Below are 20358 nucleotides of genomic sequence, written 5' to 3' on the forward strand. Positions count from 1 at the left end.
ATGCCAATTCTAGAGGGAAAGTGCACATATGTAAGCTGAATATTTCTCTGTTCCACCTCTGGCCTCTCTCCCTTCCCCTTTAATGCTATTTAAATAAAGAGAATCATATCAAATCAAACTTCCTACCATAAAACATTAGTTTGCCACAACTTAATTTACAGTCTCTATAACTTAGACCTAAGGAGAATTATAAGAAACTACATGACTACACATTTTATAAATAATGAAAAACAACGTTCTTCTATGTCAAATTTTGCCACCTCGATACTTTTTTCCTAAATAATTGTCATCAAAAATACCTGTCTGGGTTAATTTTACGCTCCCTTTAAAAAAAACAGATCAGTACTAAAAAAATCAATATCAAAATGTTTTAATATCACATTTTCCCTAGAAAGAAAATATTTTTTTTCTTCACAGATCTTTAAAAAGCTAGAGGAATTAAAAGGCATATAAATACTACATTTCACATTTTAGAAAAAATGTTGTTAACTTAGCAGATACAGCATAGGAGGTCTTTTTGTTTTGTTTTGGTTGGCTTTTTTTTTTTTTTTTTTTTTTTTAAGGAAGGCCAAAAGTTTTCCTGTTTCATGAACATGTGTTAAGTTGTTACCACACCACTATAACAGAAGTCCTCAAATTAAAAAAAAAAAAAAAAAAAATTAGGAGCCTAAAAATAAAACAAAACTTAATCTGTTTATTTTTAGAATAAACGTATCATACCAATTTCAAGAACTTAGCTCAGTCCATGGTTCTTCTTACATTCTGTCAATTTGCTAAGTATTTTCTTCATCAGAACCTGGGTAAGATAATTCTACTTGATTCTACCCCTTCATTTGAAAGGGGTCTGTTGAAATGCAAAATGTTACCTATTTACTTATAATTTAAAACATAATTCAATTTATTCATAATACATTCTAGCACTTTACACCTGACACACAGTATTTATGTATCTTTATGGAATTCAATATGATAATTATATATATATATACACACACATATATATAGTAATATTTATCCAATCAAATCCAATATCCATCCCCAGAAAAAATTTTATCTATGCTTTCCTTTAGAATTTTAATGGCTTATTGTTTAATTCTTTGATCCATTTAGAATTCGTTTTAAAATATGAGAGATCAGGATATGCTTTTATTTTATAGGTTTGTGTAGGGTTTATAGGTTGTTTATAGGGTAGTTTACAGGTTGTGACATCAGTGAATAATACTTATTAGTCTTTCCTCATTGATGTGAATGTTAATTTTATCACAAATTAGTTCTCCACATGAATTTGAATCTACATATAGAGTCTATGTTTGCCTGTTTTACCCAACTGTCTGGCTATCTTCATCAGCACCAAATCTATTATATATATTAGAATGTATTTAAACATCTTACATGGCTAGATTTTTCTAAAATTTCTGGCTACTCCGACAGATGAACCTTAGTATCATTTTACTTTATTAAAAAAAATCTATTATTTTAATTGGGTCTTTTAATACTAGACAGAATTAACAAAAGCTGTATTGTGTCATAGAGTAACAAACTGCTTACTCAAAGACTAACACAAATTTACAATAGAGAAGAAAAATAAAGTACACAATTCCTTAAAATCATTATTTAAAAACTTTGTAATCTGCAAATATTCAGTAATTTATAAAAATTCAACAACATTTCTTAGACCTTCATATATGCACATTTTTTTTCTAGGTAAATAATGTGATATAAAGGAAAACCAAGATACTTAGAAAAGTTAATTGCAATTATTTTTGCAGAAAAGAGAAAACTGGAAACAATCTAGATGTTGGACAATAAGAAAAATCGTTTTATGTCAAATATACATTTGATGGCATAGAAAGCAATGATTAAAATAATAATAAAAATCATGTAGCATTATATGAAAAGATAGAACACAATAATCATTACACTGATCAAGGATTTATGCCATAAAATGCAATGAGTGTTTTAAAATCACTATCTCACCAAATACTTATGGTAAACATCTTTATATCTATTATGGTCCACAGTTAGTAAATCATGGACCTAGGATTCTAACTTGGGTCTATAGCTCCACAGAGGAAATATGTTAAAATTTGTTTATTTGAATAATGTAAAAAGTACAATTTCTCAAAGAAGAAAGTGATGGAAATGGAATGACATTTTTATGTTTGTTTATTTGATTATTGTTATGATGTAGCCTGAGTAATAATCTGAAACGTTAAAAAGTTTTGGTTAAAGAAAACTTTGTTATGTTAATCACAAAACAACTTTAAGGTGTGTACTGCATATAGTATTATGGATACTTTTTCACAAAACTTTAGTTTTCATCACTTACATATATGTGTATACTGAGCACAAGGCACAGTATCACTGCAGGTGATAATCAAAGTCAGAAACACTGCCTTATGTTGTACATGCATGGTGGTTACATAAGCCAACAAATCTGTCAATAAAAATTCCTAGAAGCCTAGACATGTTAATCCAGAAAAGGAAAGGTTTTCTAATAGAACTTTGGAAAGTTCTATTATGTGGCTAGTGGTCCTATGCTGTCCTATATAGTAGCCACTAGCCATATATAGCCACTAAACACCTGAAATGTAGTTACTGCAACTGAGAAACTGAATTTTCACTTTACTTTATTTAAATCTACTTGCCCCATATTGCTGGAAACTGTCATATTAAACAACACAGCACTAAGGTTTGCTAAACGTTTAAATCCCAAGTATATGGAAGTCAACTAAATAAAATCTTACCTAAAAATGTGACAAAGTACTTCATGTGAAAGTTGATTCATATAGTCTTTTGTTTCATCTGATATAGTTTCCTCTGGGATTTCATTGTCCATAAGACATGTTTTAACACTTTTCTTTCGTGGTCCCATTGCTATGGTGTCCCAGTATCAAAAAATAAATCTCCCCTGTTGTTCAAAGCACCTGAAAAGCAAGCGGAGAAGAGGAGTAGATTAAAGAAGTATACCAAATCCAGACACAGAATTATCCCTATTAAAAGCTACGTAAGGGCTAGGGCTGTAGCTCAGTGGCAGAGCACTTACCTAGCATGTGTGAAACACTAGGTTCAATCCTTAGCACCACACAAAAAAATTACCAAATAAATAAAGGCATGTTGTCTACCTACAACTACAAAATAAATAAATAAATAAATAAAAAAGAAAGCTAGATAAAATGACATTTATTTTTAAATACTAACAGGCAAACCTACTATACTGATATACACCATATTCAGATTAAGAAAATTAATCTATTTTGTACTAAAGGTACAGAACATCTTTTTCTAAAAGAGAAGTTAAATTATAAATATTCATTATTTAGAATAATCAAAAATCCAGAAATTGACTCATTTTTGAATTTGTACTCTGTTGTTCTCTAGCTAATTCACCTAATTTCTTTAGGCACCTAATTCTTCACGGTAAGATCATTAAACTAGGAAACACAAAACCCTTTCTAACTCTATAAGTTTGTGATTATCAATATGCATTCAAAATAAATGTGAGAGGGTGTGTCTAAATTTATAAATAAGCTAATAAACTTTCTTTCAGCTGTAAACCTATGCCACATCCTCCACCTACAATGCCATCAGTACTAAGGAGACCAACATTTTGTACAAGTTGTCCCTAAAATAATAGGAAGAATGCAGAGGAACTCTGGGGCTCCCATTCTGGATTTGTCACATATTATTTCTATGAATGTGAATGAACCTTTTATTAAATTTTTCATTTTCCTACCTATAAACTGAGGAGGTGAGACTACACCAATCAGTCACAGAACACTTTGTAATCTGATAAATATTATAGACCTTCTCCTCAAAAAGTATACAATTTCTGACGTTGGAGTAGGCTTTCTCTCTCTTTAAAATAAGCCCTAGTGAGAGAGGAAGAAGAAAAAGAAAGGAAGGGAGAAAATAGAGGGCAGGAGAGAGGGATGAATGAGCACCCAGATGTTCTGTTTGTTGATCAGCACTTGGGAGTAACAGCCTGTCAAACTGTCTTGTCAACAAATATTTTTACTAATGGTGGTCCAGGTATAGAACAGTTTATAGGAAATGTTGATTATTGTAGTATTAATGTACATAGAGATGATGGCACAGGTTGACAGCTGAAAGGAGGTGCATTCACATACACATTAATTCAGACATGACTTCAACATGTCTAAAGACATTTATTTTGAATGCCTGTTATGTGTCTAGCTTTGTGAACAAAGGACTCTGGAGACAAATGAAAACAAATAATCAAATAACCATGCAGGTGAACCTCGAATTACCGAATTATAAATAAGTGCTGTAAAGAAAGTAAGCACAGTTGTAAAGCAGCATACAACAAGAAAGCCTGAGTCACTAATGCTATTTCTAAGGGACAATGGAACTGGTATCTGAAGGAAGAGCAGGAATTAACACTAAAAAAAGGAAGTAGAGAGGGAAGAAAAGCATTCTTGAAGGTGCAAATAGCAGGTGCCTGACAGTAAGAAGGAACTCTCTGAACCCAAAGGTGTTAGGGTACAGAGGGTTATAAGAAAAAGGAAGTAAGAGGAGGGTGAATTGCTAGCAGCACTTTTTTTTTTTTTTTTTTTTTTTTTTTTTGAGAGAGAGAGAGAGAGAGAGAGAGAGAGAATTTTTTAATATTTATTTTTTAGTTTTCGGTGGACACAACATCTTTATTTTTATTTTTATATGGTTCTGAGGATCGAACCCAGTGCCCCACACATGCCAGGCCAGGCGAGTGCACTACCGCTTGAGCCACATCCCCAGCCCGCTAGCAGCACTCTTGATCCTTAAGGAGGGGAAACCACTAAAGAGCCCTGGAAGTGAGAGGGGAATGAGCTACACTCAAGAGAGCTCAAGCACCTCAAAGGGGAAAAGGGCACCAGCTGGGCAGGGATTACTGAATACATGGATTCCTGGGGTTCCTTTGCTTCAGCAGGAAAGTGGAGCAAACTGATGAGCTAAGTAAATACTCAAATTTCTTGTGCCTGCCAGCATGCCTGTGTCCTGATCTCTTCTTCCCTCAATGAAAGATTATGTGTTATTACTTCTTACAGGTGTCAACATGCTTGCCTCTCCCTGAATCCCATACTTACTTCAATCAAACACCCCTAATTTGTTGTTTCTATCGAGCTGTGGCCTGAGAAGTCAGAGAAATAAGATTTTAGAATTGTGTATAGATTTGTGTCATTAGGCATCTAATAGCATATGGGCCTAAAGAATTCTGTAAGGAATAGGCTTACAAGTTATGATACACTGAATCTGTGACATCTATTTTCACTTCTCAGAAACTGACTTATGTTATCACATTCTGGCTAACACACCTCTGGAGAAAAAAAAAAAGATTATACTCAGAAACTACCTCAAAAACATTATAAATATACTCACTTGCTTTTGATTATATCACAACCCATCTCTTTCTGTTTACTGCCCTCCCTGCTCCAAATTAATCTTCCCATCTTGTGATAGATTTTGGAACTGCTCTGTGGTCATTTTAAACTTGCTATCAAAGTCAGTACTTCCTATCCAGTGCTCCTCACCTGACCTGTCATAATGGGGTGCTGCTAACCACTCCTTCTTTCTCATCCTTTGGCTCTCAGGTCTTCTTTATTCTTCTATGGTACTCCCGAGTCTCCTTTAACAATCATCCACAAGCCTTCTTCTTTCTGGCCAACTGTATCCTTTCCCAACATTACCTCCTTTTTCTTCTGAGCTCTGACCTTTATGTTTCCTGTACCTATCAGAAATGTTCACCTTGTACCTTGAACATCCTTCAAATACATATCTAAACTCAACGCTCTACACAACCACAAATTCCCCTCCCAAACACAACACAAACAACCTTTCTTCCATAATGTAGTTTACTATATTTCTAAATTATAAACTTTAAAATCACCAAAAATATACTCTGATCTCCCATTTACCACTTGATGGGTTATATTTATCAATTTTACCACAATACTGTTTTTGTATCCATTGTCCCTGGCTTTCAGAAGTCTATCAACCCTCATCTAGGCTGTTGTGATGGCTTCTTAAATGATGCCTACTACTGTGTCCCCGGATCCTAGCCAAAAGCCGAGCATACAGCAGACAAGCAGTAAACAATTTACTGAGTAAGTAAATGCTTAGCATGTCATATTCCACACCAAAGCTAGAGTTATCTTTTTAAAACATTTCTCTAATTTCATAAAGTGAAAAATAAAATCAAGTTATATAAAGACTATATAAATCAAATTATATAAAGTATGATACCATTTGTATAAAAGGAAGGACAAATATAAAAGATATATTTGTACATGCCACTTTTGAAAGGATCCATGGCAAAATATTAACAGAGATTACGGGGAGTAATAGAGGTTTAGAAAAAGTGGGAAAGAAACTTTTATTTTGAACTCCATATTCTCCTCCATTTTTCGAAAATTTCAGATTAGCTACAAATATCATGTTTCCTAAAACACAAACAAAACGTTAATGACAACAAAGAAGCAGTCTACATGAAATCCTAGAGTTCCTAGTGGATAAAATCCTCTTAAACTAGTTTCAAATCACCTTCCCAAACTCATCTTTCCAACTCTCAACACTTGCTCCTCGGTGTATATATACCCAACTGCAGCAGAATTGGTATCTTCTCAGTTCCCCCAAACATTGGTCTTTCTTTTCCAGTATGCTATTAACTCTGGCTGGAATGCCTTTCCTTTCCCTTACTGTCTAGAATACTATTAGCCAGATGTCAAATCTAGCTTAACTGTTGTCTTCTGTGAAAACTTCTACATACTCCTTCATCTGAGCTCCCTGTGGAACTTAATTTAAACTTCAATAATAATCTGTGAAGTGTTTTATCGGCCATGTTTCTGCCAGGAAAATTATCTCAGGCTTGCCTCTAGGAATAACAAAGTCTTTGTTCATAATAAATCCTCAAATATGTCTGGTGTATGAATATCCATCAGTCTTTCCAGTATTCCATATGCATCCACAATAGCTCCAAGGCTGCTGCTAAGAACTATTTCACGCTCCTATGAGCACTGTTTGCTACCACAGTATTTGATGATCTCAGCAACAAGCCTATAACCCAGGTGATAATGCAATCAGATTTTACTCCAATAAGGTCACGCAAAACTTGCAGCTACCCTTTAACATGCAAAAACCTCAACAAAACTACTAGCCAGCATAGACCATCCACTTATGGATTACCCACTTGTTCAGATCAATCCTCCAGTTAGCACAGGATTCAGTTTTAAGACTCTTAACCCTTCAGAGACCATGCTCTTGATTCTTTGTTAGCCCTTCTTCTTTTTCTTCACCAAATTCACGTCATTTAACTCACACCTTCCCCCTTAAGATTATAAATCTTTGATTGTTCCTTGTAATTTTGCAAAACTATAGTTTTGTGAGTCATATTTAGTAGCCCCAATGTACAACCCACATTTAAATGTTTAAATTAAATAGCCCCCATCTTAAATATCATTATATTTACAAAATTTTGTTTTTCTAGAACTCAAAATATTCACTCACAGAAATCATGTTACACAACATTAGGAGATTAGGTCTCCAGCAAAAACACAAAAGTCTATTTAACCTATAGTCTGCATTTACATTAACTACCAAAAAGCCTAAATTTAACAGGACTAATAAAATTTTAAGTAAAACAGCATTCCTATTTCCTGTATTATGCCTAGAACTGAAGGCTTGGTCTTATAGATACACAGTTGGCAGGTAGAGTAGGGACTCCTCTGTTGTAAACCTCTGATGGGGAAGAGGACAGTGAAGATGAAAACTGGGGTAAAGGATAAGATCTTTATGCCACAAAAATTGAGGAGGTTGACAGGTGAGGACCTATATAACCAGGAGGAAAACCACCAGCCCTCTTCAGACACCTTCCCGGTAGGCGTCTCTGAAAATGTTCAGAAAACAAAAGAAATAGTTTATTTTCTGCCACCCTTACTCAGTCTTAAAATGAACAACAAAGTAGAATCACCTTTATTGTGAAACTCCCAGCTAGGATATGCTGAGCATTTCATTCTAGGTACTGAGGAATAGGGGTATGGTTTCCTGTATAAGAAAACACCATGCAACTCTTGCAAAGTTCCAAGTGGTGACAGTGTCTCTCAGAAGTATACACTATCTCTTAACAGCTTTTCCTGTCAGTGGGAAAAGGGATAAAGGCATGTAAATGGAGAATACTGCCATGACAAGCCTCTGTTCGTTCCTTCCCACCCCTTCTTCCAAAACATACCACTAACCATTCTGTCCTCACTTAAACTCAACAAGGTAAGTAAGGAAGAATCAACATAGTAAAAGATTAAAAGAACAAGAGTAAAGAAGGAAAATTCCAGCAGCAGAGATAGATGATGAGTTGAAGGAAGGCTAGTAGAGGAGTTATGGAGGGTAAGGAACAGGTGAGTAGAAATAACAGGTGAATATATATAGGTGAAGATTCTGTTTTGCAGTACCAAGTGCTATTTGTAGGGCAAGCCAAGTTCTGGAGGCTTGGGTTCTAAACCTCAAAGAAATGTCATTCTGAAGAATGAAGAATCCAAATGTTAAAAGTTGAAGGACCCTTACTTAGGCACACAGTTTCCCAGGCTCAATGCAAGCAGAATTACAAATACAATTTCGGGCAATCCACAGACATCTAGAGATTTATTTCCAAGACTGGTTCTCTAAATTTTCAAATGGACAAACAGAACTAGAGAGGATAAGTCAATAAGTTACTTGCCTAGGGTCACATAGTAAATGTCAGTATACAGGCTGGGATTCAAACTTTCCAGCCTACACTACACACCCTATCATCAAGTCAGTCCTGTGCCACGATAGTTGTCTCCCAGCATTCCAGAGCTATGTCCCAATGCTTGGAGATGGGCTTCAGGATGCTCTTATAGAAATACCTCTGACCACACCCTCCTTCCCAACTTGGGGTTTGTGGTCCATCTAATTTAGGCTCGCACATTCAGTAGCCTCTGCTACCTGGATAGGCTAGAATCATTCCATGGTTGCCTGTTCAGCAGCCTTTAGCAACAGAAAGCTTCACTTTTATCCTAGTATCCCAAATACATTCTTACGCATAAGTTGGTAAATATTCTTTAAACCAGGGTTCTTAAAAAATATGTTTCTAGGGAGTGCTCTTCTCCTTCCATTTTGCCTGTTCAAATATCTTCCTTATCTCAAAACTATAATACACCTATAGATTCACTTAGTTTGCTCCCAAAATTACATGTCTTTTACCCCTTCATGATTAAAGCTATCTCGGAGCGTTTCCTGGCTTGTAAAATCAATCTCCTCTTTTTAAAACTCTATTTCCATAAAAAATGTTAGAACTCTTATGGTTCATAATCCTGAAAATCTCTTGATTCCTATGAAAACACTGTCTCTTCTCTTTTACTCCCCCAAACCATAACAACTAAAAATCTTGCTATATCTGTTCTCTTGTCAACAACCACCTCCATCCCTAACTTATTCTATCAATTATTCCTTTCCTCAGACAAACCCATGTTTGTCTCTTACTAGCACTTCAAAAGAAGAGATAAAGCAACTTATCTTACAATGGACCAGAAATTCAGGGATCTCTTGTAAAATTTTCACAATTTCTCATTTTGTATGTAATCAATGACGATTCGAGGGGGGGGCAGCAACTTTTCTTGATTACTATTATTTAATCATCTATTCACCCCCTCACTCAATTATTTATTTATTTATTTAAATTTTTACTGTCTATCAAGTACTAGCCCATACAAAGTCTTTCTCCCCAGGAAGGTGACAACCTCAAAGTGGAAAGAGATTCTACCAGTCATTTCAATTCACTACAACTCAAATTACTTTTCATTATCCTCAACAACAACAACAAAAAAACACATGTCTCATGTAAAACTTTTCAGTATCAATGATCCCTTTGAGGGGCTTCCCAGTCCTTCAGGTTTCTAACGTCTTTCTTTAGTTTCTCTTAGCTTCAATTTATTATATCAAAGTAATCTTGCATGTTACTGAATTAATACTAACAGAATATCTTATATAAGTATTACCTAGAGCATACTCTTGCCTACAGAAAAGCCAAACCACATTCACTGAGCTGCTGAAATAAAAACAAAACAAACAACAAGAACAACAAACAACAACACAGAATTATAGTGCTGAAAGGCCTAGTAATCATCCAATTCAATCTTTCATTTTAAAGATAAGGAAAGTGAGGCCAGAGATGTGGAGGCTACTTATCCAAAGCCACAGAGAAATAATGGATCACTGCTGAAGAAAAGCCTTCAACACCAGTTCAATTTTATTTCACTTCATTATACCAACTAACTTTACCAAAACCTAGCTTTTTTTCTTTTTCTCCTACACTATGCATTAATACCTTTTTGACTAAAGATAAAAATATATACCTTGAACACAGTCAGTAAACATTATCTGCAGTCTTCACCAAAGAGCACTTTAAAATTGCACTACTACAATTTTTAGAGAGGGATGGAGACTTATGGATCACCTAAACTAGTATTCCCAAAATAAAAGTTGAAAATTACAAGCACAGATTTTTTTCAATCTATAACTACATAATTCATTCCCTCCACACTCCAATTTCTCCATCCCCCAGAAAATCATAGCTTTATAAAGCCATTATTTTGTTCTTCAGTTGTGCTATAGGGAATGAAAAAGGAATGTTAAGAACTAGCGATCTATCCAACACTTTCCTTTAACAGATAAGAAATCTCAAGTCGAGAGAGAAAAGGATTTGCCCAAAGTTAACCATCAAATATGAAGTAGCTTTAGGACAAAAACCAAGTTCTCCTATTTTTCACTCTGTAGTGATTACATTGCTGGTTTAGGTTTACACGACAGAGCTTCCCAATGCATGGGATCCTTCTTAAATGCCCAGCTTCTTTTATCCCCTTGGAATCTGGAAAGAAACGCTATTGACATCTCTTATCAGTTTTAACTCTTTGGCCAGCCAGGTGCAGGAAGGAGATGCTTTCCAGGTCTAAAATTCCATGAAAGGGGAACTGAGAATATGATTTTCAGAGCTGACAGGGGCATCAGACACCCAACGCATTCATTTTTAGAGATAAGCGGACAGTGGTAATGCACCTGGACAAGGTCACAAAGTGAGCAAGAGGATCAGGTAAAACTAGAACCCGGGGCTTCTGAACCTCGGACGTGACAGACTGTCAAAGATTTATGCCTTGCATCCGGCTCAGGTGCATCCCCTCAGTACACTGACGATAGGCCTTTCACAATTTACAAGCCTAAATACCGATTTAAGATTAAAATCGTGGAATTAGTGATGCCCAGGGGAAGGGGGAGGGGGAGGGCAAAAGTTGACCAGTCTAAGTCTCCCACTGAGTGGAGGAAATCGAGGCCCACATAAGGCTCCGCAAGCTGGAATCTTGGGCCAGGTGCAAACCCCGCAAGCAAGGCCTATGTTAGTCCCCAGCTCTCCCGGGAGCTCTAGGCCCTAAGGGGCCCAGAGATCGAGAGTCCAGGCAGTTGGGAGCCCCGGAATCGCTCATCCGGCCGCCGCTGCCCTGCCTCACGCATCCCCGGCTTTGCCTCCCGCCTAGCATTCCCCGAGCCCCTTGGCCGCCGCCTCACCTACGCCGGCCCTCCGTCTGTTATTGTGGTTGAGAGGGAGGGAGAAACGCGACAGACACTTCCCGCGGCCCCCACCGCCTAGGTGCTTCCGCTTCCGCCGCTGCTCCGGCATTCCGGAGTGTTGTCATCCGGGGCTGGGGCTGGGCTTGCTCGGTGTCCATATTGGGTGTGGACTATTGCGTCCTGGTGCGACAGCCATGTTAAGCGTGGCATTTTCCCCAAAAGCCTACTACTGGTCGTTTTTTTCACTTAACCCTGAAATGCCTGGTCAGAAGCGCCCGGAGTCAGATGTGACAGAGTCGTGGTTGCTCTTCAGCTAGGTTGATTTTCAACTTGTCTGATCGCTGTGGCCTTGGATAAGCCTGTGGACCTCATCTTTGTCATTTGCAAAATGAAAAGGTCCTAATGGAGTTTTTTGTTGGTGGTGTTTTTTTGTTTGTTTGTTTTTTTGGTTTTTTTTAAATGGAATTTTTTTTTGGCGGGGGTAGGAGGTCTGAGGTACTTGAGGTTAATGTTAAGTCATCCCTTTTGTGATTTTGAGACATTGTCTTAAGTTTAATTACTAGTATTTTACAGTTCAAAGGGCTTTCACATCAGAGTCTCATTAAAAACTTTCTACCTCAGTCATATGGACAAGGATCAGTTCAATCATTTTTTTTTTCTTTATTTAATGGATAGGGAATTATCTTCATAGAGGACAATTGCCTTTCACCATGTCGCACAGCAGAACTGAAATCCTGATTTTTACCTTCCAAATCCATGTTTTGGCCCTTACATGCATGTAACTGATATGGGCTAAAATACCTAGATTTAAGTAGATACAGATAACCATGAGGGAAATTAGTGTGTATGGAAGCCAAATAAGATTCAATTTGACAAGACAAAAGAATAACTAGTCCATGCAGTTGGAGAAGAAAGGACTAAACATAGCTTAGGAAACTGCTTTTTTTTTTTTTAATCCTTTTATTCATTGATACCAAGCCTTTTGGTTCTTTCCCTTCCCTATGAGGTGTTTAACCTGAGGTTTCAGCTTGCCTTAGGCAGTTACAGTTCTGGCTATACCATTCAGTGCCAAACTATATGCCTTGCTTGTTTGGAGACTATGGGAGGATAAAGAGAAGAGCAAAATGTCATCATATTCAAATAGTATTCATTTCATCCTAGCTTTCATATTGATTCTTCCTCTGAGTGAATATAATTCTATTCTCATACTGTTTTTTGTCAGTATTGTGTTTAAACTCTAACAAATGAAATATAGATACAATGGTGTTTTTTTCTGTTTCCTAGAGTGTTACGAAAAACAAATAGCAGTGTCTAGTGCAGGAGCTGGCATATATAGAAGGTATTTCATAAAGTTTATTTCAGCACAGTTGAATTTTTGAATTTTTTATTTAATTGAATATTTTCTTTTGATTAACATTATTCCTTTTTTAAAAGCACCGAGGCAGGGGTAGAAATACTCACATGAATAAGATAAGTTTCCTAGTTCAGTAAAGGAAACTAAACCATATCTTTAAAAAAATTGTAAAAATGTTTATTAGAGATATTTTCTCTACAATAACAAAAAATACACAAAATTTCCAAATTCTCTGCATTCTCTCTCATTTGTTTCTTATGACTTAATGTTTATAATCCGTTCAAAACAGTGCCTGCCATTGAAGCAAACATTCTACAAAGGTTAGCAGTTATTTGATTGTTTAGTAGTCTCTTGTCCTTCTTTCCTCCTCCTCCCTCCTCTTTTTTTTTTTTTTTTTTTAGTTATTTCTGGTAGTTAAAGAGTCAGGGGCTGATTTCTTGGCATATATTTCTGAAGTTCACTTTCAAAGTGCCCTAAATTTTCCCAGATTGCATAATGAAATCCAGTGAAAAGATGCTATATGTAGGTATAAAACATGGAGAATTGCCATTTCAAAACAAATTTAAGGCAGTAGGGTAAGAGGAAAAAATATTTTCATAGTGGTTTTTAAAAATGTTTTTCCTTTGCATTCTTTAAATCATGGTATTAAATCTTTAACTCCACCAGTCATTTAAAATACATCATCATATTTAACTCCTATGAACACTGTGAGCTACACCTAGCTCCATTCAGGTTTGGTCTTTCATCAAAGTTCATACACTATTCAATTGTGCAGAATCATTGTGAAAAATGGGATATAGTTGACTTTAAAACCCAGAATTCTAATTATTAAATTATGCTTTTTGTAATATTTTATTCTAAGTGACAATTTGATGAATCTTGTTCATGCATAGTATGGGTCAAGTCAATCCTCAAGTCAAATCCTCAAAAGTTTGAAAGGCATAGCCTTTCTAAGCAGGTGTTAGGAGACAACATATAGTGATTTTGATTTACATTTCTCTGATGATTAGTGATATTGAACAGCTTTCCATATACATGTTAGTCATTTGTATGATTTCTTTAGGGAAATATCTTTTCAACTGCTTGGTCTAATCTTTTTTATTTTTTTGATACGAGAGATTGAGAGATTGAACCCAGAAATGCTTTACTACTGAGCCACATCTCAAGCTTATATATATATATATATATATATATATATATATATATATATATGGAGAGAGAGAGAGAGAGAGAGAGAGAGAGAGAGTCTCCATATGTTGCTTAGAGCCTTTGTAAGTTCTTGAGGCTAACTATGAACTTGAAATCCTCCTGTCTCACCTTCCCAAGCTGCTAGGATCACAGGAACATACTACCACACCTGATGCTTGGTCCTTTAATTGGGCTGTTCATTTGTTTTTTACTAGTGAGTTTTAGATATTTCTTGTATTTTTTTTTTTTGTATACTCAACATTTACTTAAAAAAAGTGATAGCAAAGATCTAGAGAATCTACACTTTTAGTTGGAATGTAAATTTATGCATTCACCATATAAAATAATATGGAAGTTCCTCAAAATATTAAAAATAGAACTACCATTTGATCCAGCAATCCTATTTCTGGATATAGATCCAAAGCATTAAAATAAGAATCTCAAAAACTTATTTTAATTGAACACTGAAAATTTCCAATAGCCAAAACATAGAAGCAACCTAAATATTTGTTAGAGGATGAATAAATTTTAAAAAATAGATGTATATATAATGGAATATTATTCAGCCTATCATTTGTAGCAACATGAATGAATCTAGAGAACATTATACTAGCTGAAATAAGCTAGACCCAGAAAAAATGCTACATAATATTCCACATATGATAAATCTAAAATATGGAAATTTAGAGGCATACAGTGGAATAGTAGCTGCCAGGGACTGGAGATAGGGAAAACTGGGAGGTATTACAAACTTTTGGTTATATGAGCTAAATTTATAGCTTTATATCATGTACTTAAAATTTTGCTAAGAGGGTTGATCTTTTGCCAAGTGTTCTTATCACAACAATAATAATAATGGACAAAAAAAAAGGAGGAGAGACATCTGGCGGTGATAGATAGGTTAATGGCATAGATTGTAGCAATAATTTCATGATTGCCTATGCATCTTCAAACTCATCCTGTTATATCAAACATGTATAACTTTTATGTGTCAATGATACCTCTATAAAGTGTTTTTCTAAAAAAAAGAGAAACTTTCAAAGATGCTTTTGCTTAAATTTTAAGCTATAAAAATACATTTTAACTTGTTAATTATCAGGCTGAATATGTGCAGGTTCTAGCCTGCCTTTTCAATCTTTTATTTTTATTTTATTTTTAATTTTTTATTTGTTGTTCAAAACATTACAAAGCTCTTTTCAATCTTATTTTCCTTCACAAATAGTATGTTTCAGCTGAATACAGGACTCAATATTTCCCCTTCAAATACACTGTGACTCCAGAATGAGTGAACAAGTTGCCCCTATAAGAAGAAATTGAATCAACCTCATTCTACTCTTCAAAGAAAAGAAGAGGAAAATGTTGGTGACCCAGGTCCATCTAAGTAAGCCCAATTATCAGATAGAATCTGATGGTTCTTATGTTCTAAGTCTAACAGGGAAGAAAAAGTTGTGCATTTTACAAACTCGTCTCATTTTTGAGCCTCACATGGTTTATTCCATAATTTAGTATTTTCTATTTTATTAACACTTTAATTGTACATATTAATGAGAATCAGTGTGATACTTACATACATACATGCAGCATGCATTGATTATATCCAACCACTGATCTCCCACTCCAGCTAGCATCTTCCTCCAATTGCTAGTAATAACCATTCTGATCTCAGGTCAACTTTTCTTTTTAGTTTCTGCGTATGAGAACTTGTATCACTTATCTTTCTGTATTTGGCTTGTTTCACTCAATGTAATATTGTCCAGTTCCATCCATTTTCAAATGACAGGATTTCAATTTTCTTTATGGATAATACTCCATTTGTGTAATATGTACCATATTTATCCATTCATCTATTGATGGGAACTTCAGCTTATGTCACATCTTAGATGTTGTGAATAGTGCTGTAACAAACATAGGTGTGCAGGTATCTTTTTTGAATGCTGACTTCATTTCCTTTGGATATAGATCCAGAAGTGGAAGAGCTGGATCATATAGCATAGTTCTGAGTTTTTTGAGGAACTTCCATCCTGTTCTAATAGTGGCTGTACTAATTTACATTCCCCCCCCCCAGCAGTATATAAAAGTTCCCTTTTCTCCACATCCTTATTAGCATCTGTTTTTTTTTTTTAATATAAAAGGCTTCACAAATTTGTGTGACATCTTCGTGTAGGGACCATGCCAATTTTAGTATGTGTGCTGTGAAAGAGAGCACTGTTTTTTGTTTTTGTTTTTGTTTTTGTTTTGTGTGTGTGTGTGTGTGTGTGTGTGTGTTTGTGTGTGATAATAGCCTTTCTAACTAGGGTCAGAAAGTATCTCATCATAGTTTTGATTTGCATTTCCTTTTTTTGCTAGTGATATTGAGTATATATATATATATATATATATATATATATATATATATATATCCATTTGTATTTTCTTTTTTGAGACATATCTGTTTACATCACTTGACAAGTATTTTCAGAGTGCTTGCTCTAGGTACAGGCACTGTTAGGCACAAGGAAACAGTTATGGTGAGAAGGTTCCTATCTTTGGTTTGCTGAGAAGAGACATCAACTTAGTATTAGGTTATCAGTATCTCAGTTTCTCAATAATAAAGAAGGAGTAGGCACACAGTTTTGTTGAATGAAAGAATTAATGAATGAATAGATAAATCTAATATACTCATTTTTTTTCCTTTTAAGTACTTTAATTGTCAAACAAGTAAGATTTTCCTAAATAATTAAATAAATCCCGGATTCTATTAAATCAAACATAAAAATATGGCAAAAACTTCTTCTAATGCCAGTAATATTTAATCTTAATAAAGTTCTTATGTTTTCAACTTCATTATAAATTTAAATCAATACTCAAAAACCTCAAATTTGAATCATCAGATTCATCCACTAGATTCTTTAATATGCAGAAGTTTCTTAAAATATGGCTAATATTTTAAATGCAAATTATTCATAGAGATTATTATTATTATTGTTGTTGTTATTATTATCATCATTTCATTACCAGGGATTGAATCCAGGGACTTTAACCACCATTGAGCCACATCTTCACCCCTTTCTGTTATTTATTTTGAAACAGGTTCTTGCTAAGTTGCTTAGGGCCTAAGTTGCAGAGGCTGACTTTGAACTTACAATCCTCCTGCCTCAGCCTCATGTGCCAATGGAATTACATTTGTGCACCACCATGCACAGCTCATAAACTGTTTCTTCTTTTCATGAAATGAAAACATTAATGTCATTTAATTTTCAATGCTTGAATTTGATCTTTTGGCCTACACTTTAAGACACTTATTACCTTAAAAATCATTGTTTTCCATATCTGAGGTTACAGTTGTATAATGATTGGGAGGATGTTTGACTGAGCCCCAAGATTCTCTTCATCTTACCCTTAAACCACTGAACTGTGTTCCATATCAACACATGAATGACTTGGTAGCTGCCAATTTCCTCATCACATAGATGGAGTTTGCACAGGACTTAATGAAACCAGCATTTAATGAAATTCAGAAACAGAGAGTAGAGATAGAGGAACACTCCTTACAATGCTTAAGTCTTTGGATATAGCTATGCCTGAATTGAGATCCACCCTAGATCCTCCTGATTGCATAAGTCCACACATTTCTTATTTGGCCTAAGCTAAGTTTCACTTCGATTTTCCTCATGTTTAAATAAAAGAATTCTAATTTTTTTCCATACTGTGACAGCCATTATCCTCTTCCATCACCCCAAACATTCATAAAACATTTATTACTTCAAATAATCTTACTTAAGGAATGAAGGAAGATGGGGGGGTCTAACATGCACTAAAACCTGGTGGGGAGTGAGGCAGAAGCCTCAGAAGGTGAAATGGGGGGGGGGGCTGATGGAGAACTCTATAAAATTAGGGATGCAGAGCAAGAGTTACCATGGACTCCTCTGAAATTGGGGTTTGCAGAATGGGAGGTCAGTACTTTTATTTTTATACAAAAGAATATTCCTTAGGAGGCCACGATCTCTGAATGACATTTCCAAGCTTTTTACCAAGATATAAAGTGTTTCAACCCTGGAAGCATCATAGTTTATTATGATAAAAATAGGCAAAAATCATTAATTGTAGTAAGGGAGGTAAAACAGCACAGGAGGGAGCCTGAGGCAGGCCTAGGGACAATCTACACTCTGGAGGAAAAGATAGCATGCAGAAAGTTAGTGTGGAAGTTGTTGTTTCTTGACTCACATCATTTATCCTTCTGGAAGTAATTCAATACTCCTTTGAGGAACAATTTTTTTTAATCTGTTCTAGTCCATATCATAGGGGCTCTCCGACTCCCGCAGGGCATTTTAATTCAGTCCATCAGCCCATTTCAATGGAAGTTTAGATGCGTATAGTTATGACTAGTAGTTCAGAAATGAACCTCTTATTCCAACCAGTATAGTAGGTTCAAAACTTTAATTGGAAGTTTGGGGAAAAGGAAAGTTTCTCCCCCCCCCCCCCCCCCCCCCCCCCCCCCCCGTCTCTCCCTCTTTCCCTCTCTCCCTCTCTCCCTCTCTTCCTCTCTCCCTCTCCCTCCCTCCCTCCCTCCCTCCCCCCTTCTCCCCTTCCCTCCCTCCCTCCCTCCCTCCCCCTTCCCTCCCTCCCTCTCCTAGAAAGAAAAGTATAAGAATTTATTAAAACAGGGTGAAGTAAAGCTCCTGTGGCTGAGAGGGGACCTGAGAAGGTTGCCAGTGAATGGCTACTGTGTAGGGTTTACATGGATCTTTAGGCTTAAGGAAGTCAACAGCCAGCTCAATACAGGAGAAGGTACCCAGTATAGAGAAGCAGCCAGTGCCTCATTAGGGGATTCTTCTTCCTGCCAAGAAGGATGTAAGCCACCCGAGAAATTAAAGTCTAGAATAATTAGTGAAGAACAAAAGACAAAGTCAGAATTAGGTTTAAAGAATTGGAGCACCTAATAGGTCCAGTCCACACAGGATCTGGAGCTAGACAGTTAGAAAATGGCTCCTGTGGTTTTTTTTGAGAAGGTACATCAAAGGCATGGGTAATGTTTCAAGGGTGGAGTCTTGCTTCATGATATATCGCCTTGGCAGGTTGTTTGGCATCTTGGCAGTCACACCCATCTCAGAGGGGCTATATGGCTGGGTGGTTGTAGTAAATCATCCCATCTCCGGTGCTATGTGAGACCTTTGGCAGAGCTTGAATAGGGCTCACAATATATTTGGGCAGTCAACCAGAAGAAATGTCTACTGGAAGTTCCCAGACATCAGATTCTCCTATGCATTAGGTTGTGATGTACGATAGTCCACACACAGCCCACGGATGGTTCTCGACAACCCAGTATCCACAAGGCATTCATTCAGACTGTAGTCAAGTCAAAATATTAATCAAGTGTTTTTCCTTCTTTGGTGACAACATGGACTCCAGGTCATGTATGAAGGAAAGGTCTCTTAAATGAAATTGTAATTCCAGAACTTCCAGGGTCTAGTTCCAAAGAAATTCAATATATTACACTTGTTTCCCCACTAGAGGGTGTAGCTCACTCATTGTGGTAGAAGCAAGCAATGACACAGTTAATGCTGATAGGCATGACCCAGGCCTACTGGCATAATACAGGTCCCATTTCTAGGAGAGTATAAAATGGCCAAACATGGCTACAGGCATAGGAAAGGGAACCATATCAAAACGAGAAATGGAGACTTCATCTCAAGAATTGTGAAGCTTCCTTAGACTTAAAAAGGAAAAGGTAGCCAGGCCAGTGACCCATGCCTGTAATCCCAGTGGTTTGGGAGACTAAGGCAGGAGGATTGCAAGTTCAAAGCCAGCCTCAGAAAAAGCGAGGTGCTAAGCAACTCAGTGGGACCCTGTCTCTAAATAAAATTCAAAATAGGGCTGAGGATGTGGCTCAGTGGCTCAGTGTCCCTGAGTTCAATCCCCCAATACCAAGAAAGAGAAAGAAAGAAAGAAAGAAAGAAAGAAAGAGAGAGAGAGAGGGAAGGAAAGAAAGAAAGAGAGAGAGAGAGAGAGAGAGAGAGAGAGAGAGAGAAAGAGAAAGAAAGAAAGAAAGAAAGAAAGAGAAAAGATATGAAAAATACATTTTTCTCTTCCATGCCAGATCTAATGGCAAAAAGTGCCTGAATTTTGATGTTGAGAAACATTTTGAGGCCATGTTTATTGATTATTGTCATCTTGTGTGGGTGTGGGGAGAAACAGGGAAGATGGGTATAACTGACTCTTATCATAAAGGGTAAGTTTTTTCTTTTAGGAACACTGTTGGCATTTTGGAC

The 20358-nt window shown here is 36.2% G+C and overlaps 1 protein-coding gene across 6 annotated transcripts in view; it reads right to left on the reverse strand.

Moving 5' to 3' along the window:
* Fbxo38 (F-box protein 38) overlaps positions 1–11646 on the reverse strand; it is a 49505-nt gene extending 37859 nt beyond the window's left edge. For 5 of the 6 annotated variants that reach the window (XM_076856750.2, XM_076856749.2, XM_076856747.2 and 2 more), the window contains exons 1-2: positions 11566–11646; positions 2748–2927 (exon numbers count right to left, since the gene is read on the reverse strand). In XM_076856750.2, the coding sequence (XP_076712865.1) occupies positions 2748–2875 (128 nt within the window). In that variant the 5' untranslated portion in view covers positions 2876–2927; positions 11566–11646. Of the gene's footprint in view, positions 1–2747; positions 2928–5528; positions 5685–11565 lie in introns of those variants that run through there. The other variant, XM_076856746.2, reaches the window with a different exon arrangement.
* Between the last annotated feature and the right edge of the window lie 8712 nt (positions 11647–20358).

Source organism: Callospermophilus lateralis, chromosome 5 (genome assembly GCF_048772815.1).
Source record: "Callospermophilus lateralis isolate mCalLat2 chromosome 5, mCalLat2.hap1, whole genome shotgun sequence".
Taxonomy (NCBI): Eukaryota; Metazoa; Chordata; class Mammalia; order Rodentia; family Sciuridae; genus Callospermophilus; species Callospermophilus lateralis.